The 26,526-nt window shown below is 57.4% G+C and overlaps 1 protein-coding gene across 12 annotated transcripts in view; it reads left to right on the forward strand.

Annotated features, from left to right (window-relative positions):
- The window catches only part of Nphp4 (nephronophthisis 4), a 105,394-nt gene that overhangs the window by 10,118 nt on the left and 68,750 nt on the right, over positions 1–26,526 (forward strand). For all 12 annotated transcript variants that reach the window (XR_001231139.1, XR_263957.2, XM_005404108.2 and 9 more), the window contains exons 3-7: positions 2,502–2,654; positions 10,577–10,749; positions 11,612–11,676; positions 13,836–13,991; positions 23,812–23,948. Coding sequence is in view for 10 of the 12 variants with exons in the window: in XM_005404108.2 (XP_005404165.1) it covers positions 2,502–2,654; positions 10,577–10,749; positions 11,612–11,676; positions 13,836–13,991; positions 23,812–23,948 (684 nt within the window). In the remaining 2 variants the exon portion in view is untranslated. The remainder of the gene's footprint in view (positions 1–2,501; positions 2,655–10,576; positions 10,750–11,611; positions 11,677–13,835; positions 13,992–23,811; positions 23,949–26,526) is intronic.

Below are 26,526 nucleotides of genomic sequence, written 5' to 3' on the forward strand. Positions count from 1 at the left end.
GGGGATTTAGCTCAGCGGCAAAAGCGCCTGCCTGGCAAGTGCAAGGTCGTGAGTTTGGTTCCCGGTACCGGAGAAAAGCCAAAAAAAAAAAAAAAAAAAAAAAAAATCAGTGATTCCTCAAGAACCTAGATAAAAACAAACCTAAAACAGGAAATGATAAATATCTGAGCAGAAATCACTGATAAAGCATGTTAGCAAAGGAATTAGAAGTTGGTTCTTGGGAATGATCACTAAAGAGGCAGATTTCCAGGACTATGAATGGCTAAAGAAACATTACGTATCTGACAGACATTAAAAATGTAGTGTTGAATTTCATCAAACAAAGGCAGAAATAATTACCTACACAGACTCCTGGGGACAGGAAGGAATGCCTCCTAACTCATTTCTCTGTCTTGCGCGAGCCAGTCAAGGGTACTAGAGAGAGATACAGGTGGCTGTCTCTCTCTCAACAGTGGGAACACAGAAATCCTTAAAATGTTGGGCTTCACATCAGCGTACCTATAAAGGACAGCGGGTTACTGGAGTTTACGGAGAAATGCAAAGTAGATTCTATTAAAACAGTCAAAGGGCAGCACCTAAGACAATGCAGTTGGAAACATGTCAGGAAAGAAGGCCTGACTTAGATCATACGGGTTCATGCAGTGTTAGTTGCTCTGAGAGCGGAGGGTTTTGATGCTGACGGACTTCTCTGGGAGAGGTGTTGGGCTGGGATGTCTTCTGCGCCTTTTGAGCTCGGGTGCTTCATTGAATATGTTGACGTGTTTCTCCTCCCACTCCACCTAGTTTTTGTGGCTTTTTCCATGGATACGGATTATTCTTTCCTCGGGATGGCTGTTTTGATTCCATATCATGGGGTCTGGGAACTCAGCTGCATAGGCGTGGGTCCAGAGCCATGGCAGTGGAGGGCCTGGCACTGTGGGGCAGAGTCCGAGCACCCACACGGGGTACTTCCTGGGGCTGACCTCCCTGGGGTGACCTTCCAAGAGGGTGGTGAGGAGGTAAGGAGTGAGGAGGAGGGAGAGGGGAGGAGACAGATCCCCAAGCAGGGGAAGGTGCAGGAACTGAGGGCCTGGCCTGGGAGGCCTGGCCCAGGCCCTAGGGAGGGAGCAGAGGCCAGCATTTTAAGCCCAAGTCACAGCTCACACGCTTACTGGGGCTACAGGCAGGCAATGTGTAAAAAGCTGGGCAGTTGGTGCATGCCTATAACCCCAGTATTCTGGGAGGCTGAGGCAGGAGGGTTGAAAATTCAAGCCCAGCCTGGGCAACTTAGTAAGACCCTTGCCCCAAAGTGGGAGGGAGAGCTCAGTCCAAAGGCCCTCGGTTCAGGCCTCAGTAACACACACACACACACACACACACACACACACACACACACACACACGCATGCACACAATGTTCTTATAGGCAAGTCACACTTGCCAGAGCATTGACAGTACAGAACAAGGAAATGGTTCACACAGCGGAGATGTGTGCTTGTTGCTGGTCCTGGGCACCCAGGTGCCCTCCCACCCCATGGCCTTGGATTCCACTGCTGTCCACCTGGCTCCTGCCAAGTTCCCTGGCCCTTGTGCTCCCCTGGGTCCCGGCTCAGATTTTGTCACTGCGACAGTACCTGCCCTGACCCAGCCTCTGCCCTCTGCCTGTTGTTCCTCCCGTGAACCCTGCAAGGACAGAGACACTGCTTCCTCACTCCCTCTTGCATCCCCGTGCCTGGCACACAGTGGGCACACGGAGTGGGCACTCAGTGAATGTTTGTTAAATAAGAGCAGAAGAGGAGTGGAGATGCTGCTGCAGGTGAGACCCGTGCCATTGCTGGTCGTAACCAGTGACAAAAGGCCTGGAGGCCGAGCTGGAAACTCGCTGTAAATAAAAGCCCCGTGTTCGTAGCTGCTCTGTCCTGTATTTGTAGCTGTGACTTCTCAGCTCCCCCAACATCACCTTTTCCTTTGCTAATGCTACCCCCAAATAATACCAGCAAGTTGAGGAATTAAGAGCTTCTGGTTATATCAGGAAAGCTCATTCAGATGCAAATGCTTAAAAAAATAACAAAACTAAAGTGGCTTATGCTACATGTGGTTAAGTCAGAGAGATCCACAGTTTTGGGGAGCTTCGGGTGTGTTTTGATCCGGGGCCTCTTGTGATCTTACCTGGCTTGCTTTCTCACCTCATGCCTCTGCCTGGTGTCACAGTGGCTGCCAGCAGCTGCAGGCCCTCTTCCGGGCAGGCACACCCGTCTCCACAGTCCTGACCCCTTGCGTCTCATTGGCTCTGGATGCATCTTAAACCCGTGTCACCGATGTCCAGAGAGCAATCAGTGCTGTGATTGGCCAAGGCAGGGCTGAGCACCGTGACTTTAGCCTCACCAAGACCAACGGAGATTGAGCTGCCGATGGCTGCGTCTGTGGGACCATGCCCACATCTCAGTTACAGGGTGGCCCCTAGTGGCCCCAGGGTGGCTTATGACAGGGCACGCTTCAGGCCCCCTCCCTGCTGTCTCCTAGGGCGCGCTGGAGGTGCTGTCAGAGGTCGAGTGCCATCTGCGAGTGTCTCTCTTCGATGTCACCTACCGGCACTTCTTCGGGAGGACGTGGAAAACCACGGTGAAGCCGACCAAGCAGCTCTCTCGGCAGCCGCCCAGGATCGTCTTCGGCGAGGTGGGCCGGGAGCCGGGGCCAGGAGCCTGGGGTGGGCACAGGTGTGCGGGTCCTTGGCCCAGAGGGCCAGTGTGTCTGAGGCCTGCAGGAACATTGTGGGCAGCAGGTCCAGTGTCACAGAGCCCGGCTTAGGGGCAGGCACTTTATTTCCAATGACTGTCTTACATGGAAGCCAGCTGTCCCGAGCAAGTGACAGTTGACAGTGACAGTGTCTGTTGGGGGGCCCAGGGTTCCTCGCCATCAGGAGCCTGGCTGTGTTAGGACCAAGCTTAGGGAAGTGTTATCTCGTTTCCTGCCACAACTTCCTCCTCCTCGGCCCCTCCTTTCCCTCCTTTGCTGCCGGTGGGGTTGAGAGAGTTAAGGGTCCCGCCTGGGTGGGAAGAGGCCCAGTGTGGGCTCTGACCTGCCCCCGTCTCCAGGCCGGGCAGTGGTGTGGACACTGTTGAACCCCACATCCCCAGGGCAGCTCTGCAGTTGCCACCCCGCACACGGTTGCTCCACCTCTCACGGCTGCCCATAGTGCCCAGGCTTGCGGCCAGTGCCCCTCTGTGGGCTCCCTGCGGTGGTGCCAGGGCACGGGCGCGCCTCTCTTGGCACTTACGTCTGTCACACGGCAGCTGCAGCTGTGCTGAGCCCCAGGCGCTGACGGCAGGACAGGAGACCTCCTCCCAGGCCCAGGAGGGCAGCGTCTACGTGGCTGGGGCCTGCAGGGCCGGAAAGGATTGGTCTGGGGACAAGCAGGGAGGTGGGCGCTCCTGGCAGGGCAGGGGCTTCAGAGGGGAGGGGCAGCGGGCGGGGTGGGCAGGTGGCTGGGCAGTGCCTCCTTGGCTGGGTCCTGCAGGGCTGTCAGGGTGTCATTCTGAGGGTCGAGCACATCACAAAGGCCTTTTCTGTACTGGCTGCTGGTTTGCACTTGTTTTGTTTTTTTTTTTTCAGCCAGGGTCTCACTTTGTAGTTCATGCTAGGCTTGAACTCACTATGTGGTCCACATTGGCCTTGAACCACAGCGATCCTCCTACCTCAGCTCCTGAGTGGTGGGATGAGAGACGTGTGCCGCCATGCTCAGCTTCTGGTTTGCTCCTGAATTTGAGTGGGGAGAGCACAAGGATTTGACCCCTGCAGGGGACGGCCTCGGGGATCCAGGGACCGGGCTCTTTCAGTTTTTTTTTCTGGGGTACAGAGTGAGTCCAGGGAATTCTGGTGTCACGGGTGGTGGTGGTGACCACAGCCAACTTCTCCTGCTCCCAGAGGTCAGAAGAGTACACCGAGCCTGGGCAGGTGATGTTGGGGAACTGAAAGGTTGTCAGGCCTTGCATAGCTGTCCCCTGCTGGTCTCCCGGGCTAGCATGCTGCCAAGCATGGTGCCTGTGACCCGAGAGGGCTGTTCCTGCGCCTCCTGCACCCATAGGAGCTGTGTCCTGTGTCCCTGGGTGGTGATGCTGCTGTCCGGCTATGTGCAGCCTCTGTGGCCCTATGCGGCCGCCTTCTTGGGCCTGGCTGTTTGATTTTCTTTTTTGGAGAGCAGAGTGAGCCTGGGGGCCAGAGTTTGCATAATGAGTAACATGGCGGAGGTGACAGAAGCCGTCCTGTGATGGGGAGGGACTTGGATGGGCCAGGAGTTAGCATATACGCACACAATGTCATCCTTCTCCTCCTCCTGTGGGGGTCTTTTCATGTCCCCATTTTAAAGAGGAGAAAACAGGTTCATGGGAATAGAGTCTGTCCTGCTGGTCGCAGGGCCATGGTGGAAGGGGCAGGTGGACCTTCGGGTGGCTGCCCGCACAGTCGTGCTGCACGCAGGGTCCTCTTGTCCGGCCCTGTCGGCTGTGCTTCGTGGCCCCCAGGCTTAGGAGTGGCCCTGTCTTGTGATTAGGGGTGCCCGTGGCATGTCAGGACAGGATGTGTCATAGTTAGGGGTTTTGCAAGGGGAATAATAAAATACAGGACACATTTTATAAGACTATTTGTAGTAGTCACCCAAAGACTCATATATGAAGAGAGTGCAGGAAATCTGTCCACACACTAAAGACCAGAGAATGCAGCCAAGGGCCTGGATCCCACTCCGATGTCCTGCATGAGTCCAGCTGCAGACCTAGAGCCCATAACAGTGCCTTCCACGAGTCCAGCTGGAGGCCTATAGCCCATGACAACATCTCATGCAGACCTGTTTCATGGATCTGCGCTGGGAAGGCCCAGGGTCAGCGGTGGAAGCTAGAAAGTCTGTACCAGCGGGATGAAGGATCTGTGCTAGCAGGCTGAGGAATCTGCACTGGAGCCAGGAAGCCACATTGAGAGTAAAGACCAGAGCTCCCCTGAAAAGTACCACAGCCATCCTCAGCAACAGTGAGGTCTCGAGCTCGTCCCACGCTGAGGAAAGCCAAGGTCCCATCAGGAAAGCCAGCCTGACAAGCTTCTCCAGGAGACTGAGCAGTGCACCATCTTCCCCGTTGGAGTCAGGAAGTGATGCTCAAGGTGAGGATCAGAGCTCCCCCAAAGTGAACCGAAGCCATCCTCAATGACAACAAGGTCCCAAGTTCCCTGGACAATGAGAACAGTGGAGTTCATCGGGAAAGTCAGCATGACAAGGTCCTCCAAGAGAACCAACAGCTCCTTACAGCTTCTACCAGCTCTCAATAGCCTGTCCTTTTCTTCTCCAGGTCTGCTTCTTATGCTGCTGGCAGCGGTCCTCAGGTGGGCCTCCCACACCCAGTACCACGCTTACTCAGTTCAGCTGGGTGGTACAGGTTGACTGCCAGCTGTCAATCACCACAGGATGCATGGTCCTGGAGCCTCGCTGTTGGCTCCTCCTCCCTCCTCATCTCCTTGTGTGCACCCTTCTATTTAGAGAGCGGGTCAGACTGTCCCTGACCCTGCAGTATCTGCACTGTGCTACCTAGGGGTGGCCACGACCCCGGCAGGGTCAGAAGTGGTGCCTCCGTCTCCTGATGCCCGGGGTTCCCGAGTGGAGAAGACGAGGCAGGCTGCTGAGGCCACACTGCTCTGTCCTTGTCTGGGGTCACATCCATGCCATGAGGGCCCCTGTGTCCCCAGAAGTGGCGCAGCATGTCAGGTTTCAGTGCCCCTTGGTGGAGGGTGCCTTAGGCCTTTTGTCCAACCACTCATCCTGAGTCTGCGGTGCCTGTGCAGCCTGGGCTGCAGCCACTCCACTTTGGCTGGGCGCACCCCTCTTGGTGGGCAGATTTGGGGGACAAGGGAAACGTGATGTCTCTGGGGAATTCTGCAGCCTGGAGCCGTTGCTGCAGTGGTGTGCAGTGGGGTTAGCATGGGGAGTGCAGGGCCGAGGGGCTGCCTCCGCCCGCCTCGCTGAGGAGCGGCCTAACCCCAGCTGCTATGCCCACAGCGAGCAGCAGAGGCCACTGGCGGCCCAGGCACAGGTCCATCCTGACGGCTGTTCGGCAGCAGCTCCTGTGCTGGGCGTTTCCTCCTGGCTCCTCCACGCTCAGCATGCAGAACAGCCCTTCCTCCAGTTTCCTCAAGCGTGGAGAATCCCCCTTGGCTGTGTGCACGCAGGTGCACATGTGTGTGTACATGTGAACATGCACAGATGGTGGAAACGCAGGGCGTGGTGGGCTCTCGGCAGCAGGTGTGAGGTGGTTGTGCCCGCCCCACCCCCTGTGCCGAGCCGCAGGAAGGCGAAGTGAATCCTGTTTGTCTTTGAGAGGTGGCTCTGGATTTGCAAGTGTGTTTCCTGGCCTTCCCCGTAGCAGCAGCTTGGTGGTCCGACTTGAGGTCAGTGAGCTGATGGCAGCAGGGCCACCAGAGCTGCCTGGCCCCTGCGGGTGACAGCCCTGCCCTGTTTTTATTGTGCTGTAGCTGTGGACTTGGCCCTGTAGGAAGATGCCATCTTGTGACTGTGCAGACAGCACTGCCCTGAATAAAACGTAGAACAGGGAAGTCTTGTCTGGAGGCCGGGTTGGGTGTTTTTCTGTGGACCATGAGTTCCCAGGTCCCCCAAGGGCCGTGCCTGGTGGCCCCTAGGTGAGGACCGTGCAGCCCTGTAGCCTGAAGCCCAGAATTCTGTGTTCTCCTCCGAGACCTTGCCATGGAGAGGAGTTGCCTTTTCCTTCCTCTGCGGGGTTAATAATTCATTCAGTCTCTAAAAAAGTGTCTTTCGAAAAATAATCCCAGAGGCTGCAGCCCTGTGCAGTTTCCACACCCTCGCTTTTCAGTGGACGTAATTCTCCCTCCGATTTGGGTCCCGCTGATGATGGCCCGGTCTCCCGGACGGTGTGCTTTCCCCGCTCTTGATCTGAAGAGTGTTCCTGGACCAGGACTCTGGGGCTGCCCCAGACGCCCCAGATCCGGCACGGATCTTTCCCCAGCGCACAGCAGCCCAGATGTTGCTCAGGTGACGGGTAATCCCTGCCCTGGCCAACGAGGGACACAGGTCGCTGGGTCGCGTCCCTTCCCGTAGCCCTGGCGAGGAGAAAATGAGTGTGGCCCTGCTCTCACCCTGCAGAGTAACAGGAGCTGTGGGATTGGCCCTGTAAAGTGTGAGCTGTCTGGGACACCACGTGACCCAAGTGGACCTCTGGGAGCCCTTCCGAGCTGCTTGGTTCTTCTGCCAGTTTGGGAGTTGCAGTTCATTAACCCTCGTGCCCTGCGCTGCTGATGGAGGGCGTATCCTAACACAAAGGCAGGACCCCGACTCCTTTCCAGCACGTCCCACGTCTGCAGCTGTGTCCCTCGCCTGGGCCCTGGCCCCAAAGCGAGCCCCAGAGAACGTCGTCGGGGCGGCGTTGGCAGCGTCAGCCTGGCTGAGTGCCGAATGAACCACCAGTCGTTTGGGGCATAGAAAGCTGGGGTAGTGTGTTCATAAGAGTGAACTGAGGGGTGCTTCTGGCTTTGGGCCATGCCTGGGTTTGCCCGCCTACTTCTCTGAGTAAGCACAGGAGCTGTCCTTCCGGCTGGAGTGCGGACCGGCTTTGCATGAGCGTTGAGTGGGATGAGGGGTGCATGTGGCCAGAGTCTCATGCTGTCACGGTTCCCTGTGGGACTCTAGGTGGTTACTGAGCTCTGATCCTGGACTCCCTTACCTGTGCACGCTGGCGGGCAGTGTGCATCTCATGTGGCAGCATGAGCGTGAGGTCATGTGGCTTCACACACAGGCCCAGGTGGCAGCGGGGTCCATGCAGCAGAGGTGGGTGAGCACCTGCCACGTGCCAGGCGGTGCTTAGCAGCTGTGGGCAGGGATGGGCGACACGGGCTGCGAACCTTCCAGCCAGTGGAAGTTCACGTTGTTCCTCCAGGCTGCGGTTCACCGTGGTCTCCATCTTGGGGGTGCTAGTGTAATTTCTGCTCGGCTCCTCCTGGCCTGGTGGGCACCTGTTGGCAGGTAACGGGTCATGTGGCATACACTGGGGATGAGCGGGGTGCGGCCTCCTCCTGAAGACCCTGAGGCAGAGCCCAGTGTCAGTCCTGTTACTTCCCGAGAAGCAGAAAGCGGGGGAGGCCGGGGGAGGCTGATGGGATGGAGGCGTGGAGACGGGCACATTTACCTGATGTATTAGTCTGTCGATCCTGTCGGGGAGGAAGCTTGTCAGGTACAGCCGAGGAGATGTAGGGTCAGCCGGGCCATCTCTTCTGTCTCAAGTGGCGTTCTGCAGGTAATTTGATGGGCTCCACTTAAACTTTTAATCCTGCAGTTTCAGTCGATGCGTAGAATTTCCCTCCCCAAACGTATGGCGTTGGCGTTAATTAAATTTCCCTGGTCGGAAGCGTCTGTTTACAGCTGTTGCTCCCTGAGAGCTGTCTGCGTTTCGTGGAGCCCGTTTGCATGCCTGGAGATGAGATGTCAGTGTTTCCATCCCCGGAGCTTTTCCCTTCTCAGTATCTCGGAGCTGCGTGTTCCCGAGCAGCCTTTGCACTGTAGCAACCACCTAATCCATCCTTTGTAAAGTCTTCGAGCCTTGAACTTGTGCAAGGCTGGATTGTATTTTCCAGAGCCCTTATGAATTCTTTAGCATGCTGGTGCTCCCATGCTGGAGGGTCAGGGGAAGGGTTTTGGAGGCGCGCTGTGACCTCCTCAGTGGAGAGCAGCGCTGACGGGGCTCTGAATTTGAATCGCCCTTCGCTGTGGCTCGCGTCCGGCGCAGGCTGGCTCTTAGGATGAAATGCACTCTGATTCCAAGTCAGCACTGCTGAGGTGAGCAGCTCAGGGGCACTGTGGGTGGGTTTTCTGGTCTCAAGATAATTGTTCTTGGTGGCAAATGGAAGGGAAAGGAAGCAGCCATAAATCCGCACTTGGGGCGTGCCGAGGGGCTGCTCCCCTTGCCTTCCCGGGGAGCTATTTCAAGGTGACCTCTAAGCTGCGAGATGATTGTTGCTTCACATCCAAGTTGAAAGTGTTTTATGGCCAGAAGAGAAAGCGGGCAGTGTTCATAAAGGCGATCCACACAGGTATAAATATGAAGGTGGGGGGGTGACGGGCTCGCCACACAGAGGGCTTTTACGCACTTCCCAACCTGGGAAGCAGACACATAACTCCTCTCAGCCCGACCACCTGTCAGCTGGAAGTGGTCATTATTTCATCATTTTGCAATAAAAGATAATAGAGTAACGATTTATATCCTGTGGCTGATGTTTTAATGTGTCTCTCCGTTATCCCGGGCTGACAGTCTGTGATTACACTAAGCATTCTCTCCGAGACACCATGGTAACGACCTGTTCACGCGAGGGTTTGTGCAAGTTTAAATCACAGCGCAGCAGCCTGGCCCTGGCCCTGCCCCGCAGGCGGCCCTGCGCCAACCTCACCCCCAGCTCGGCCTGGGGACCAGCTCAGCGCCGCTCCTGAGCCCTGTGGGTGCTGATGCCGTGTGGGTCGGCAAACCCAGCTGGCAGCTCCTCTTCCGTCTCCCGTGCCTGCGCCTTGATGAGTTTGGACTAAAACAACTGCATTTAGGAAGCAGAAAAGCAAAAGTGCAGTGAAGGGAGCGTGCCTGTTAAACTTGGAGAAGGGCTCGTCTCAGCCGTCCTGTGCAGCAGGAACCAGAGAGCCTCTGTTCGCACATTGGGAATGGAAAGAGTGCAAATGGAAAATCCGAAGATGGGTTCGAAGCTGGGTGTGGTGGTGCATGCCCGTCATCCTCGCTACTCCAGAGGCTGAGGCAGGAGGATTGCAAGTTCGAGGCCAGCCCAGGCAACTTAGTGAGACTGTAGCTTAGCGATAGAGGATGTAGATTAGTGGTATGGTACCTGTATAGCATGCGTAAGGCGCTGGGTTCAGTTCTCAGTACCACAAAGAAGTCCCCAACGTAGAACAGAGATGCTGAAGACCAGTTTGAGTGTCATCTACTTACGTCTAGCCTCCCCTCATTTTATTAATAAAAAGAGGTCAAGGTGGTTGCCATCATGAAAGACCCTGAGTGTTCTTACTATTTAGCACCTAAAGAAGTCTAAGGAGCCTTAGTTGAAGCACAGTCAGTTCGGGTGGAACCTGGTTAAACCTGCCCATGAAGCAGGGCTGGTGGCTGTTGGCAAACTGTGAGCCAGTGGTGGCTGAGGCCTGGGGCTGAGGGTGGGCCCTGGCTGTGGGGTTTGCAGGCCCTGGGTGGCCTGGGCGGATGTAACTGTGGTCCTGCCTGGCGTCCCCGACCCTGGGCTAGGTGCACAGCCTGTCAGGCCTTCCTTGTCTTGAGAGCTCAGGTCTGCCGGGAGTGTGGAGGGGGCGATTCCAGAGATGCGAGTTCTGGAGTAGAGACGGATCATCCTGTGTCCTGCGTGTTGTGGGGCCTTGGAGCAAGAGGCTCCGCCGTCACCCCGGGCCTTCTCTCCCCGCTCCACTCAGGGCTCAGGGTGGCGCCTGGGTGCTTGCGGTGGCAAACTGCAGGGTGGCACTGAGAGGCTGTGGCATCGGGGCCGCCCGGCTCCCCCTGAGCTGTGCTCTGCTTTCTGTTTTGTAGCCCCTCTACTTTCATACGTCCTTAAACCACCCGAACATCGTGGCCGTGGTCGAAGTGGTCGCCGAAGGCAAGGCGCGGGGTGGGACCCTCCAGGCCTTGTCCTGTGGGTTTGGAGTTCTTCGGATCTTCAGCAGCAGGCCAGACTCTCCGACCTCTCCATCCCAGGACAGACGGTAGGGTTGTTTTTTTTTTTTTGCCGCTTTTAAGTAAGCAGAGGGCTCGTCCTTTAGGCTGGAGTGAGGAGGGGCTTTGCGTCAGCATTGTGTTGGATGCAGGGGGCACGTGGACACACTCCCACGCTGTCATAGTCCTGCAGGGTGTTAGGGGGGTGATTCAGCTCTGACCCTGGACTCTGCACACGCTCACCTCTGCGCTCCAGGCAGCAATGTACACCTCGTGGGGCTGTGTAAGCATAGTGTCGTGTGGCTTCACACACAGGCCCCTGAGGGCAGCGGGCTCCCTGCAGCAGATGTGGGTGAGGACCTGCCACCTGCCAGGCTGTGCGTTGGAGCTGGATGGGCAAAGACAGGTGGCAGGGAGTGTGAGCCTTTCAGCCTGTGAAGGTTCACGTTATTCCTCCGTGTCGGGGTTTCTCATTCTCGTCGTTCACGTGTAGGGCTGGGGGACTCTGCCTGGGGACTGTCCTGCACCTGGCCCCGTGTGACAGCCAGACCCCTCCTGGCCTTGCCAGTTGTGCCCTGGGGCAAAACCACCCCAGTGAGACGCTTGCTCCCGCTGCACAGCCTCGGGGTTCGGTTCCTAGGATGTCCTGTGGGGACACTTCCGAGTGGGGTGAGTTCCCTTGGTCGTGCTGTCTGGCTTCTCCCTTCCTGGGCTGCGGGCATGCCAGGTGTGCTCGGCACGGGTAAGGCCCAGGCAGGGGCAGCTGGCACCATCCTCAGGCTTCCTTCTGCTGCAGAGGCTGTGACTGGCAGTGTCCGAAGGTTCTCAGAGGTTCGGGGGAGACACGTAGCCAGCCTTAGTGGTCGTGCAGGGTGCGGATCGTTGACACAGTCCTCTGGCCCTGTCTTTCAGGTTGAAGCTGTATCACGGCACCCCCAGAGCCCTCCTGCACCCGCTTCTCCAGGACCCCATAGAACGTAAGCGACCAGCCCAGCCTCGGCAGCATCCCATGTCCCGTCAGCCCTGCTCGGCTATGGGATAGTATCGGACAGATGTGTCATGGGCGTGGAGTTCCGCGTAATTTGCAGAACTGAAGTGCGCCATCCCCAGAGGAGAGCGCTGATTTGTGAGGAAGGGCATGGCCCCAGGGAGCCACTGGGGATGGGAGGTGGCCTCCGGGCCTTTTGGATGGCAGCTTTGCCCACCAGACGAGGCAGTCACTGTCCAGTGGAGCCTCTGACTGAAGTTGTTGGTTGTTGCCAACGTGCCAGGCCTTCTCAGCTGTGTCTTCCTGTGGGGGCACATTCTGTGGGCACCATGCTGTCCCTGCCAGGGGGAGCTCTGCCCCGGAGAGAGGGGGCTTCTTGCCACGCTTCTGTGCCTGGTGCCTCGCAGGCAGCCAGGGACACAGGGTGGGGGCAGCTGGAGGATATGTGGCTCCCCCTGCTGCTGCCCGCCCGGAGGATGGGACAGAGAGGCTCATGGGGGGGGGGCCTGGTGGGACGCGGCAGAGGCCCAAAGCAGAGGCTGAGCTTGCCCTGGGGAGGAGGTGTGGATCTGCCCGGGGGGGTGACTCTGTCCTTGGGGATGTGGTAGTTGTGCCTGCCCCACGGCCTGGGTCAGCTGTCAAATAGCCCTTCTCCTCCCCTCCCCTCCTTTCCCCTCCCCTCGCCTCCGAATTTGGTCAGAAATTTGAGATAGGGAAACAACCAGAAACTTAATTTTATTTACAAAGATTGATGTTTGGGTTATTCTTCAGCTGAATATAATTTTGGTTTGCCAGGATTTTCTCTCCAAAAGAATACGTAGAATCGGGGCTTGTTAAACATGGCACAAGTCCGCCTGACTTCTACCTGCCCCGGGTCAGGGCACTGTTCACTGTGTGTGTGTGCTGGGGCTGAGGAGCACCCCTGCAGCCAGCGCTGCACCGCTCCATTGGGCAGTGGGAATCTTTGGGGAACGACTGGCTTCCCGGAGTTCACAGCTGTCGGGGTGTAGACAAATAGGGGAGGTCCAGGGTGGGGTCCCTTCTACCCACCCTCGCCCGCCACATGCAAAGCCTCTCTGGGAGCTGCATGGACCCCTCCAGGCTCTTCCTGCCCTACGGAAGTGGGTTCCCATTGTGTTCTCTCTCGCCCACTTTTCACTCCTGGCCCAGGCCTCACTTTCCCGGCACACCCATCCTACAGGGCCTAGAGAGTGCCTCACTCTCCTTGCAGCTGTGAGCTGTTCCCTTGAGTTGACTTCCTTGATTGACTGTCCCCATGTGGACGCTCACTCAGGGTGCCTGTGAACCTTGGGTGTGTGGCTGGAGTGGAGGCCGGCCGAGGGGCTGAGCCTTGTTCCCTGGGAGGTGTGAGGCCCTCATCAGTGGAGGAGGTCAAGCCCAGGCAAGATTTGGCAGGGGCGTTCAGAGGGTTAGGGTTAGGCTGCCTCATGCATGCTGCATGCCGGGGCTGTGGGACTGCTCTGCCTGCTCCCTGTCCCCCGCTGGCTATCCAGACCTTTGCGTGGCTGGGTCCCGCCTCCTGTGTGTTTAAAGACTCTCACTGCCGGTCCAGGACAGTGGCTGTCCTAGAGGATGGGGCCTCCTCTCTGGTGCCACCAGCCACCCCCAGGCCTTCTGTCCTTGGTGTGGCTTGATGGTTGCAGGGCTGAGATGCAGAGGAAGGCCGTGTGGGGCCAGGATGTCTCCCAGCCTCCCTCTGCGCACAAGGCCCCTCACACCAGGGAAACAGTGCAGTCCCAAGCCTGGCCTTTGGTGGGGAGACTTGATGTGCTGGCTTAGAAATTGTTCTCGTGGAGTCAGATATGGTGGTGCATGCCAGCAATCCCAGCCCACTTCTGAGGCTGAGGTAGGATTGCTTTAGTTGGGGGTTTGGGGCCAGTGTGGGCAACACAGCAAGACCTAGCTTGAAAAATGAGCAAGTACACAGAAACAAGGAACTAGCTGAACGGTTGTTAATGCACTTTCTCAGAGAGATTCTTGAGGATCAGTTCCTTTCACTTTTCAGTTGAATGACAGAGCATTGCCCCACTCTACTTAGAGAAATGTGTTTTCTCTTGGTGTTTCCTGAATTTCTGGTTCTCGGCTGTGCCTGTGGCCTCAGCCATCGCGATGGTGCTCTTCTTCCAGAAAACAAGCACATGACCCTCATTGAGAACTGCAGCCTGCACTACACGCTGCGGCCACACCCCGCCCTGGAGCCCGCCTTCCACCTGCTGCCCGAGAACCTGCTGGTGTCCGGTCTGCAGCCCATCCCTGGCCTCCTTCCAGCGCACGGCGACGTGGGTAAGGGCCCCTTCTGTTCTCCACACACTGTGGCTCACGCGAGCTCAGGGTCAGACCTCGAAGGACTTGGGACCGCGCCGCTCCCAGGATAGGCCAAGGTGGCCAGTGTGGCCACTCCCGCTGCTGCTCGGAGCTCGGTTTGGGAGGGAGGGGTGCTCGTGGTCTCCGTTCTCAGTCCTTTCCCGAGGAATGGGATACCTTCGCTGTGTTTCCCTGGGGAATACTTGCATGAAACGCAGTTCTCGTCACTGTGACCGTGGCCAGCAAGCTGGTGTGTGTGAGTCTCACTCTTCCCGTGCTGTGGTATTAGTGGCTCCATCGTTACCGCTTTTAAATTAAGCATTACATGGCACAGCCATCGTCACCGTCTGTCTCCATGACATTGTCCTCTTCCCAAGCTGAAACTCTGTACCCACCAAACCCTAACTCCCTAACCACACCCTCAGCCCCAGAATCCTTGTTCTACTGTCTGTCTCAGTGGTGTGACCGCTGCAGGTCCCTCGTATAGGTGGAACCGTGCAGTCTGTCATTCGGTGTCCTGTCTTCCGTGCTCGTTGTCACAGCTGTGTCTCAAGTCCCTTTGTTTTGGGGGTTGAGTGTTCTGTCACATGGATAGACCACATGCTCCTCATCTGCTGGGGTTGGTGGGTCTTTTGCTCCCTGCCCTATGAACAACACTGCTGTGAACGATGATGTGCAGAGAATTGATTATTTTTGGAAACTGCAGTTCGTGTGAAAGACTAAGGGCTCTGTTGTGGATTGACTTTCAGAAGCGAGGGGTGGAATTGGGTCACCCTCGTACGACGAAGGGGGCCACTGTGGGTGTGTGCTGTGCTCTGGGCTTCTGCTGTACAGTCCTCAGGACTTGGTGCTGTATTTGGATCTGGAGTGTCCCCCATAGCCCCATGTCCCCAGCCTATGGTCCGGTGGGGAGCTGGTGGAACTTTTAGGAGGCTGGGCCCGGTGGAAGTGAAGTCATTGGGGCTGTGCCCTCAATGGGGACATCGGGACCTTGGCCCCTTCCTCCCTCCCTTTCGGCTTCCTGTCCCTACAAAGTGAGCAGGCCTCCTCCGTGTATCCTGCGAGGACGTACTGTGCCGCCACAGGCCCAGAGCGGCGGATCCAGTGACTGTGCACAAAACCCTGAAGCCATGAGCTGCAGTAGATCTTTCTTCCTTGCAAGCTGCTTATCCCGGGTATTTGTCATAGCAGTGGAAAGCTGGTTAGCACACTGGGCCTTGTGCTCCTCCGGGCGCCTCCAGGGGCTATTTGTGAGGTTCTCCTGGGCAATCCAGGAGAAGGGATCACACTGCCTTCTTGCTGCAGAATCGCTGGGGGTTCCCGGCACCTGTTGGAACCTGCTGTCTTAGGGGCCAAACTCTTGAAGAGCTGCTCTGGGACAGAGTGTGGCTGGTGACATGGGGAGCATAGACATGTGAGGGCTTGGCTCATGGAGAAACATTCACAATCCCGGAGAAGAGAAAGCAGCTCAGCTCCACGGTGTGTTTGTGATGCTGACCCCATGTGTGGCACAGCATTTGGCCCTTGCTGGGGTATGGGTCTGTACACCCAGCTTTCCCGTCACTGGGACTGCTGATGCCCACAACTTACAGGGGAGAGGGTTAGCTTGGCTCATGGGTCCAGGGGCCTCAGTCCATGGTGGCTGGCTCCAAGACGAGAGCGTCATGAGAGAGGGCATGGTGAGCAGAGGTGCTTCGTTCATGGTAGCTGGGCAGCAGAGCAGGGGAGCAGTGCCACAGGGACGGGGATAGGGACCATGCACAGTACCCGAGGCCCCACTTCTGTGACCCATCCAGACATACCCAGAACTGAGCTTTACTAATCTCCTGGGCTGCTCCCTCGCCCGTCAAGTTGACCATCCACCTTGACTATCACATCCCATCCCTTGTCAACTTAACACCCAAACACATCTCTTTAAACCATACTTAATCTCCAGATAGACACAGTATAAGTTAACAGTTCTGCCTAACATGATACAATGATTCTGCATATGATGAAGCACAATAATCCCCAAAGTCTCAACAGTACCAGCATTGCAAAAATATCAAACACTCCTGAGACTCAAGGTAAACTCTTACCTCTAAATCCCTATAAAAATAAAAACAGTTACATAATCCCCAGGTGCAATGGCACAGGGTACACCTTTCCATTGCAAGAGGGAGGAAGGGGGAGGACGGAAGAATTGAAGCAAAGCAATACTGCAACCCAGCAGGGCAAACGTTGAGTCCTGTGGCTCTGCACTCAGTATCTGGGGAATGTGGTGGTGAGATGTGAGTCTGGAGGGCTTGGGTGGCCTCTCCCCTGGGGCCGTGGCGGTTGTTGCCCTCTTTGGGCTGGCTTCTCTCACAGCGTGCAGGTTTCCTCAGCAGAGATCCCACATTCCTGGCAGCTGTGACCTCTGGGCTTTCCTGTGTGCCCGTTCCTTCTTCATGCACATCCCTCTCAGGGGCTCCTTGCCTGGCCTCCAAGGCCTGCCTCTGAAATATAAGCGGAAGCCTCCCTGATGCCACAATGCTTGCATTCTGCATGCAGGTAAAACCAGCATCATGTGGATGACACCAAGGTCTGCTGCTAGCTGGAGCAGTAGCCTGGCCCCCTACATGGCTGAAGGGGCCTCTGAGTACCTGATGGCTGAACATGGTGAAATAAACGATCCTGGGGAAACCTGTTTCCTAGGAGGCCCTTCTTGGGCAAGGGGCCTGGGAACTCTGTTCTCAAATGAAAAGTTTAAGCTTTTGCACCCTTGGGGCTGCAATGGGTGGGATTTGGCTGATTTTCAAAATAACCTTGAGGCATCCTTCTTCCTGTCCCTATACAAAGTACTTGATTCCTTTTTAGGGGCACTAATCTCTTCAGCAATCACATCTCTTTTGATCTCCACTTTACACGTGATTCCATTTGGGCCAAAGTTTAAGTTCTATAGAATTTTCTGTTCTGCTTTTTACCCCTGATTCTTACTATAAATCTGGTTAAAAGCAACCAGCATACCCATGCCACAGCCTGAATGTTGGGCTGCCGTGAGATTTTCTTTGCCAGCTCTATTTGGCTATAGCCCCTAATGTCAGCCTCCCTCAGAGTCTCAGGACATGGACAAAATGTGGACAGAGTTTTTGTCTGAGTGTAGCATGCATGGTCTGTAGTTCAGCTTTCAAAAGAATCCTTATTTCCAGCTGAAACTTCATGACCATGGCCTTTATTTTCCGCATTGCTGTCAAAGTTCTGGTCTTCCGAGCTCTTACCAGAATCACCCATCGATCTCTGCTTATAGCATCCTAGGGCATCTCTAGCCGGCGTCTCCAAACCTTCCTGAACTCCTCCTGCAAACCAGTTCCAAAGACTTCTGAGCCACATGGTCAGGCAGAAGCGCAGCAGTGACTCCACTCCTTGTTTCAATTTCTGTATTAGTCAGCTTTGCTGTTGCTGAGACGCAATGCCTGACACCCATAGCTTAAAGGAGGAGAGGCTTAACTTGGCTCATAATTTCAGGGGTTTAGTCCATGCTTGGCTGGTAACAAGGTGGGAACGTCATGGCGGAAGGTGAGGAGGAACAAGGATGCTTAACTCGTTGTGGCCAGGAAGCAGAGCCAGGGAACAGTGCCACAGAGGAAGGGGCCAGGGACCAGGTAAAGACCCCATGGTCACACCTCCGTGACCCACCTGGACTCAGCCAGAAGTGTGCTTCACTCGTCTCCTGGTTGTCCCCCAAACCAATCAAGTTGACCATCCACCTTAACATCGCTGGGTTCAACTTGGATGAGTTAGTGAACTTCTTGGGTGGTCTATGATCTGTGTTTCCATCGTGAACTCCCTCTTTCCAGCGTCTCTGAGAAGAGATGCGACACGAGAGGTTGACTGTGAGCAGGAGCAAGCTGGGAGACTTCCAGTTTGGTGTGCTGTGGATCCCTAGCTTTAAACACCCCCCTGCAGCCCCCCGTGTAGAGTTGTGGCCTGCTGATGTTCAGGTGGGCCCTGCTGGTCCTCTTGACCTGGCGTCTTGCTGCTGAGGTGTATCTGTGTCCATCCCTTTGTGACTTGCCAGCAGGTGTCAGTGGAACTCCTGTGATCCCCCCGGACTGCTCCGTTTCACCGTGGGAGGCCCCTGTGGCCCTGCTCTGACATCTGCGGAATCCTGGGAGAGAAGCTCCGCACTCAGATAGGCCCCTGGGGAGAGGAGTTGTGTGTTAGAGAAGCTGGGAGGAGCGGAGGGGTGGGGTCTCAGCTCCTAGTCCCGAAGCGCTCGTTTTCAGAAGTAGTGGAGACCCGGCTGCCTGCCTGCTCTCCTGGTGGGTGTGTGGACGGCCATGGGCGTGCACGAAGGTGCCTGCGAAGCTGCGGAGATGAGCTGCTCATGCTGCTGTCATTTTGGCTGTAATGAGTGGAGGTCCTGGAAACAGGGCCAGAGTGCTGACCACACACACACACTGAGAGGGGGCTGGGACAGGCTCCCACATGTGTTCGGCATGCTGGGTTGGAAATGGGGCTCACAGATCCGGGGCTCTGAGGAGGAACTTGGGGCCTCTGCCACCCGCCCAGGTGGGGTCCTGGCTGGTGCCGGCCGAGGCCGGGTGGGGACGTACTTGGCAGGGGCTCATTGTCTGATTTGCAGGGGTCCAATTTTATTTTGATGCCGTCTCAGACAGCTGTTGATTTACGACTGCAGTAAAGGAGGACTGAGTTGGTCTCAGCCTCGGGGGAGAGATGAGGGTCACCTGGAGTTGTCCCTGAGCAGGGCCGCCTGCCCGGAGCACTGGGAAGGGCTGCCCGCTTCTAGGAGCCTGGTGGGGTGGGCTGTGCCTCGGGGCTTGGGAGTGGCAGTGCCAAGAGGGGCTTGGCAAAAGCTTTCCTGTCTGAGTCTTACAGTGAATGTGGGGCGGCCTGGTGGCCATCCCAGGGGCTGTGTGCTGTGGGGACCGTGGGGTGCTTCCCGAGAGCCCTCAGGTGCCTTGGTGCAAGAGGCCCTGAAGCAGCCATGGCTTCTCTGGAGGGTGGTGAGGCAGCATCTAGAGCCCTTTGAGGGGGGCCAACACTGCAGGGGGGTGCACGCCAGCTGATTGCAGGGTGCCCACTGGGCACTCACGGCTGGAAACAGTCGTGCATGTCCCGGTATCCGTGCTCCCTACGCTCTGCTCCCAGGGGACACGCCCACCCGGCGGCTCTGTGCCTGGCCTCAGTAGCTGTCCCTGCTCCAGCGGGGCTGCCTCTGCTTCCAGCGGTTTCTCCTGCTTCCTCAGTGCTGCAGGGAGATGGGGTGCTGGGTGAAGAGGGCAGAAAGCGCTTCCTCCCTTCCCTCTCCCCCTCCTCTCTCCCTCCCTGTCCCTGTCTCTCTACTTTTGTATTGGGGATTGAACTCCAGGAGTGCTAGATTATATTCTCAGCCTTTTAGAAGTTTTTTATTTTGAGGCAGGGTCTCGCTAGGTTGCTCAAACTGGCCTGGCCTTGAATGTTTACAGTTTTCCTGCCTCAGCCTCCCAAGGGGCTGGGATGAAAAGTGTGTGCCATCGTGCCTGGCCAGGACCAGCTGTTTCTGGGGAGCGCTTTGCACACCCCTGCCCCTGCTGTTCCCGCAGGGTCCCGCCCTGGGCTGCTGTGCATGCCCTGTCCTGTCAGAAGGCCGCTGCTGCCATGCTGCGTCCTCAGCCTGCGGCCTTCTGGAGTGCCCTTCCTCTTGGCTTTAAACACCTGCTGGCCCCCAAGCCCTGCCCACCTGCCCGCCTTCCTTTCCTCCCCGCTGTAGGGGCAGCACGACCACTGCCTGTTGGCCTCTACCAGAGGCCGCCTGTGCCACAGAGAGAAGCCGGCTGTCTCCAGGACTTGGTGCCCTCGTCTCTTAACCCTGGCCGTGGAAGAGCTGGCCTGAGGGTCACTCGCCAGCCACACAGTGGGCTCCCCTGCAGCCAGGTCCTGGGGCTCCCTGCACAAGAGTCTGCAGGTGCTGGGTAGAAGTGCTACTCCCAGATGCCAGTCCCCACAGGGCAGGTCCTGGACTCTGCATTTCAACAGGAACTGCACGGGCTCCTGCCGAGGTCTCTGCCTGAAACCTGGGCTCCTCTCTATGGGCCTGGGGTTCCTCTCTCGGGGCTCCCCAGAGTGTATACACCGCCACCCTCCCTGTGTCTGGGGACTGCAGTAGTGTGGGGTGAGCCCGGTTGGACCCCGCCAGTGCTGACGTGCCAGGGCTCCCTCTCTATGTCCCCCTTTTGTGAAATGCAAAGACTTAGAATTTCGGTATTTATCATTATTCAGTAAATCCACTAAAAACTAAAGGCTTTCCTTTCGACCTTCACTGCCCAGAGAGGCCACTGCTGATGGTGGGTGTGGTTTTTTTTTTGGTGTATACCTTTTTAATTAATTAATTTATTTTTTGTGGTGCTGGGCATTGAACCTGGGGCCTTGCATGTGACAGCAAATGCTCTGCCATGGTGCGTGTTTCCTACATATTCACTCATTCTCTGATTTAGTCAAGAGATACTTACTGAGGAGGCGTTGTGTGCAGCAGGCTCGGGCTGGCTGTGAAGATACGGCACAGAGCTCTGAGGAGATGGGTGGAAGATCTTTCCGGATGCATTTAGGTAGGGGTGGACCTCACAGCTAACGATAGCCACCAGGTGCACCACGTAACTACAGCAGGTGTTTTGGAATAATCACGGACCGGCTCGAACTCCTACCCCTTCCTGCCAGGTCATTGATAGGGTGACTGTCACCCTTTCCCCCACTGTGGTGTTCCTGTTTCGCGCCTGTGTCCCGTTGAATGAGATGTCTCAGAGGACAAGCGGCGACCCGGGAGGCTGTGGTTGATGGGGTCCCTCCCTGGGTCAGGGTAGCTCCTTGGGCGTCTCAGGGCGTTGCCCAGTGCTTCCCAAAGGGTGTCGACGGGAAGAGGTTCTTGCTCACTGTTTGCCAACAATCTGTGTTCTCTGTGGTGTCCTCGGGAGTCCGGGAGTGAAACAGGTCCTTGTCCAGTGGGTGCGTTTCACACAGGGCCACGCCTGGTTCTGGGGATTGTGTTCCTCGCCGAGGCCTTGGCTGCAGGTGAGTTAGACCAGCCCGTCCCAGAGTGTGAGGGCCAAGACACCTGCCCTGGAGCTCAGTTCTGCCAAGGCAGGGCTCGCGGCTCTTGGTCGCTGCTGTTGGTTGCTTGAATGAAGATTTCAGACAGTGAAGCGATGCTGCGTGTGTGGTGCTGGAGGCAGACAGCCCTGCAGCGAGCCCCTGCTCACTCCTGGCTAGCGGTAAGCTCCTGTGATTGTCTGACCTCTCTAGGCTTTGCTTTTTCCTTTTCCTTTGCAAACGGGGACAGAAAAGAGGCTGCTAACAGCCCTGCGTGTGGGGAGAAAAGGAGATGGATCAGTAAAGCCCTGCGTCTGGCATTTGGTGCGCACTCAGTGAGCGTGAGCGGGCGCCTTCCTGGCCACTGGCCCTGCTTGGGTGACTGTGCCCTGGCAGTCAGTGGCCAGGCTGCTTGCTCCCTGCACCCACACCGCAGGACTCTGCCTGTTTGCTGTCCCTCGTGGCTGCAGTGTCTCTACCCAGCTCCCTGCTGGACTCCAGGTCACAGGGCTTTGGGGGCTGTGGGCTTCTGACTGCTGCGTCTGCCCTGTGCCCCACTTTCTGCTTTCCGTGCTGCCAGTGGCTGGTTGTGGCCTCTGGGTGGCCTTCTCTGTCTTCCCCACAGCCCCGCTGTGCTGGCCTCTCCTCCAGCTGTGGCTCTGGATGTGATGGGCATCGTTAACTGCGGGTCTCCTTGTTTCCACCGAGGCTGTGCACAGCCGGGTGGCTGGGTGGCTGGGTGTCGGTCACAGTGAAGTGTTTTTTCCTGCTACCTGCACCCGGGGGCAGGAGTCCCACCCGCCAGCTTGGGAGCAGGTGTGGACTTGGGGTCGGGTCAGCACTGGGGGAAGATGGACTCATGGTCCCCAGCTGCCGAGGAGCTGTCTGGTGTCTCTCCTGGAGTTGGCAAAGCCTTGCCTGCTGGTGACGCAGATGCCAAGGGAAAGGTGCTGGCATGGTGGTCGGCTCCTCCTGTGATGTCCGGCAGGCAGCGGCCACAGGGGCTGCTCAGTGTCTTTCAAGGGGTCTCTGGGGTGTCCCAGGTGTCTAGGGTTTCCTGTGGAGAGTGGTGGAAACCCTGAATGGGGCATTGTGGAGGGTCCAGGGTGCTAAGGCTGACAGGGCAGGGCGCAGAGCCTGGGAGGAGGAGGTGCCAGGTCTTGGCAGGCATGCACGGACCTGGGGCCCCGCCACCCCGTTCTACCGGGGACACTTCCTGTGTCCCCAAAGTCCCCTGTGTGTGCTGGGGACATGCATCTCTCACAGCTCTGTGTCCAGAGCAGGGGGCTCTTCAGAGAGACCACAGTTGTCTGTGCCTGAAGCGGCCACCCTGCCGGGGAGTGCGGTGTGGGTCAGGGAGCTCCCGCCAGAAACGCTGAGACAGCGGGGAGGATGCTTGCGTCTGCCCTTTGCCACGAGCAGAGTAAACTAACTCGCGGAGTGTCGCTGTCAGCGACTCGGAGAACAGTGTGGAGTCTGCACACGCAGAAAGCAAGGCTGGCGGTGTGCTTTCCCTCTTTCCCTCCCTTGCCCCTCGCCGCTCGCCCCTCTGGGTTCCCTGCCCCACGCTCTTGCAGGGCTGCAGTTGGCAGTGACGCTTCGACCCGCCTGCAGGGCCTCCAGTGCTGGACACCGTCCCAGGGACTGGCCGCGCCACCACAGGCGCTCTGCCCTTGCTGCGTGGGCTGTGGGCACCGCCTGGCTACCCTGTTCACCACGTCTGCAGGGGCAGTGCCTTCCTTGCCCCTCTTCTGATGACTGACCGCAGCACGGGGCGGTCCCGGTGCGGGACGCGCTTCAGGAGCTTGTCCAGACGTTGCATGTGACAGTGGGCCTCATAGTTCCTGTGCTACACAAGCTGGTGAAATATTCATGGCGTAACCATCTCTGTTGGGAGGTGACCCTCCTCCCCGCTGTTCCTGGGCAGCTCCGTGTCATCGAGCACTTGCACATTCACATTGCACCGTCTGTCCGTCTGTCCATCTGTAGAGACTCATACTCGGGGAGGTAGAGGCAGATTTCCTCCCAGCCCACGCCCAGCCGTTGCGGGTGCTCAGCTGGCGGCCGTTTGCTTGGCCTTCGGTACCAGCTGCAATGTCTTCCTTTCTAACTTTGGAGCTGACTTTAAAAAGTCAGCCTCTTTGTACCTACGTGTGTCAGTAATCACAAGACAGGAGCAGGGGGTTAGAGCGGTGGGGACCCTGGGGCAGGTTCCCTGCTGTGTGCTCCTGGGCAGCAGCTGGTTCTGCCTCTCCTGCAGCCCTGGGTCGTCCCTCTCTGCCTCGGTTTGTCGCCGTACTTGATCCTGGGGCCACTGCTCTCCCTGACCCTCAGCTCAGCAAGTGCTTCTGGGTCAGCGTCCCTGGCTGTTTTCTTTGGTGCCAGCCACATGTAAGTTTCTGCGTGTGGCAGTGCCATGTGAGTGTTCCCGTGTGTGCCCAGATGGATCAGGGCGAGCCCAGCGACGTGGGAAGTGACCTTTCGGATCTGTCCTTGCTAAGGGGAAGGAGGTGACAGAGGGCAGCCACCGAAGGATGCAGGTGCTGTTCTGCCTGTGGTCGCTGAGTCACCCTGAATGAGGTTGGGGTTGAACTTCGGTGGCGAGTGCAGCTCCCATCTCTGGATAGTTTGCGGCCCTGGCCCTGGCCTCGGGGGCTCCGGGGTGTCTCTGAGCCGCGGCCTGGGCCTCCATCTCTATGGGGCCCCGCTGGCTCCCTAGGACCACCTCATGCGAGCCCTCTCGCTCTTGCAGGTGATGCCCTCCGGAAGCCGCGCCTTCAGAAGACCTCAACCTGGCACTTAGATGACATCTTCTTCACCTTGTACCCCTCCCTGGAGAAGTTCGAGGAGGAGCTGCTAGGACTCCTCGCAGACGACCACTGCCCGGAGGTACCGTGCCCTGAGTGGGACTTCTTGCAGGGTGGGTGGTGCTGGGCCTCAGTGCTGCTGGGCATGGGCAGTGTGGCCCGGGTGACCCGGTCCTGTCTATCTCTTTTCTTTCTGGCTTTTTCTGTTCCTGAAGTGGCACATAAAGTAGGTCTGAGAGGACCCCTTCTCCCGTGGCTGGGCCCCCTCCTGCAGCCCCATGTTGTCTCACACAGCAGTGGAGGTGATGTTCGCCTGAGATGCGGATTCTGATAGATCATAAGACAGCCTCAAAAAAAAAAAAAAAAAAAACTCAGGTATGGCAGTGCTCAGCTGTAATCTCAGCACTCTAGGAAGTCGAGGCAGGAGGATTGGAAATTCAAGTCCAGCCTGGGCAGCTTAGACTTAGCGCAATAGCCCTGGGTTCAATGAAAATAAATAAATAAATAAATAAATAAATAATGTCACCACATGGGCATGGAGAAACCCATAAAATACAGCAACGGGGTACATTTTTGGGGTGCGCGGCGCACTTCGGGAGTGCACGGAAGCCCCTCTCCTGTCCCCGCCCTGAGGTGGTTTCTGTGAAAGGTGCTGCACATCTGGTACCCTAGGCTCTGCACTCTGGTGTAGCACTGTCCTCGGTCTCCTCATCCCAGAGCTCTTGCTGGTGATTCTAAGAATGTGGATTTGTCCCATGCCCGGGGAGAGCGAGATGTTGACCTGGCCCACAGTGAGGGTGGCCGTGCCACACATGGGGCTCACCTCGCGTGAGGGACACACTTAGGCTCCTCCTGGGTCCTGTCCCGGGTTGCACACTGTCGGACACCCATGCAAGGAGAGCACTGCCGAGCTCTTGTCCCCGTCACACTCAGGGTCCTCTGGGACGCATGGCTCTCTGTGCCCCTGTGCTCCTCAGCGAGCCCCGAAGGACGTTCCCTGGTCCGTGCTGCCGTCCCTGGAGCTGTCAGAGTGGCCTCGAGGCTGCCTGGCCTAGGAGCACAAGCCGTGCTGTGCACGGCCTCACCCTGCTCTCCCGGCCTGGCCTCCCTCCTGGGCCCATGGCCTGGTGGACACACCTCTTGTGGGGAGAAGGGACAGTCCTGTCCCCTCTTTTGCTCTGAAAGACAGGCCACCAGAATGTGACTGTGGGTATTCTGCCACTTTCCCCTCCTGGGACCAGAGGACCTTTACTATTTTTTTTCTTTTTGAGACAAGGTCTCGCTATGCAGTTCAGGCTGGTCCTGGGCTCACTATGTAGCCCAGGCTGGCCTTGAACTTGAAGTGATCCTCCTGCACTGGACTCCCGAGTGCTAGGATTACAGGCGTGCACCACCCTGCCCAGCAGGTCTTCACTTTTGAGTTTTGAAACACAAAGGAGGCTGCTTTACCTTAAAAGGCTGAGGGGCTGTGTGGCTTCACTCTGCTGGCCACGCTGCTGAAGGTGCGCAAAGCGGCCCCAGGGGCCATGGTGCCGAGACAGGAGGGCTTCCCCGCCCGTATCTCCTCCCATCCCGCCCAGGCCCTGATGCCAGATGCATCTTTGCCTCCTGTCCTGCTGCCTGTGGAAGCCCCTGTGTACACTTGCCTGCCGTGCCCTCTGTGGGCAAAGCCAGGCCTCCTCTCAAGTTCATCTGCGTGCCCAAGGCCGTGTCAGCTGCTCTACTGCAGCCGGGGAGTGCAAGGGCCTGTGGCGAGGGCCTGGCTTGTGTGTGCTGGCATTTACCTGTGTGTGTTCCTATGGGCTGGCTGCTGGCTGTGTCCAGTCCACCGCATGGCTTCCGTAATTTAATAAACACTAATATTCTGGAGGGGTGTCCCTGCTCGTTTGTTGGAGCGCCTGTTCATTTTTTTGTTAAGATGAAGCACTGTAACCAGGGCATCAGGAATCTCCACGGGTCTGCAGTAGCCACAGGTCAGCGGGCTGTTGCCTGCTAGGGCTATAGCTTTTGTCCATGGCATGGATCCTCTGTCTCTGTTGGTTTTGCTTGGGACAGTGGGACAGTCACCCCTTTAATGCAGCAGAGGCTGGAAAATGTCCCTCTGTGCATTTCTGCTCTCTCTCCCGGGCCTCTTTCTCTGGGGATCTGGCCTGGCTGCTGCTGGAGGCTAACCTGGACCAGACAGGTGGTCACCTCCGCCCGGCTCTGGCTAGAGTTCTTGGGTCTCACCCACTTGGCGGGTGGGCCCCCCAGGGTAGGCAGAGACAGTGGGGCCCAGTGGCTGGATGCCCTGTCCTGGCCCTGGGCTGTGGAGGCTGCTGCGGCCTTTCTGTGCTGGTGGCCGCACTGAGGCTTGCTGCTTTGCTCTCTGCCTGTGGGGGAATGCGGGTCTTCTGACGAGGTGTGTCTCCTGGCTTCTCGCCCGAGTCCCAGGAAACGGCTCTCTCCGCTCCGTAGTCAGCCAGGTCTTTTGGAAGCGCACATCCCACGGGCTCTCCTTGTTCAAAACCCTCTGCCTGCCCTGGCTGTGCATTGCCCTTGGGCTGAAGCCCTGTCCTTGTGGTCTTTGTGTGTGGGACACGCAGGACAGGGCCTCTGTGGGCCTGACCGCTCACCAAACCAGTCTCCGGGCTGCCTCACCCCGTGCCCTGGCGCTGGGT

The sequence above is a fragment of the Chinchilla lanigera genome, unplaced genomic scaffold, assembly GCF_000276665.1.
Source record: "Chinchilla lanigera isolate Chin_1 unplaced genomic scaffold, ChiLan1.0 scaffold00085, whole genome shotgun sequence".
Classification (NCBI taxonomy): Eukaryota; Metazoa; Chordata; class Mammalia; order Rodentia; family Chinchillidae; genus Chinchilla; species Chinchilla lanigera.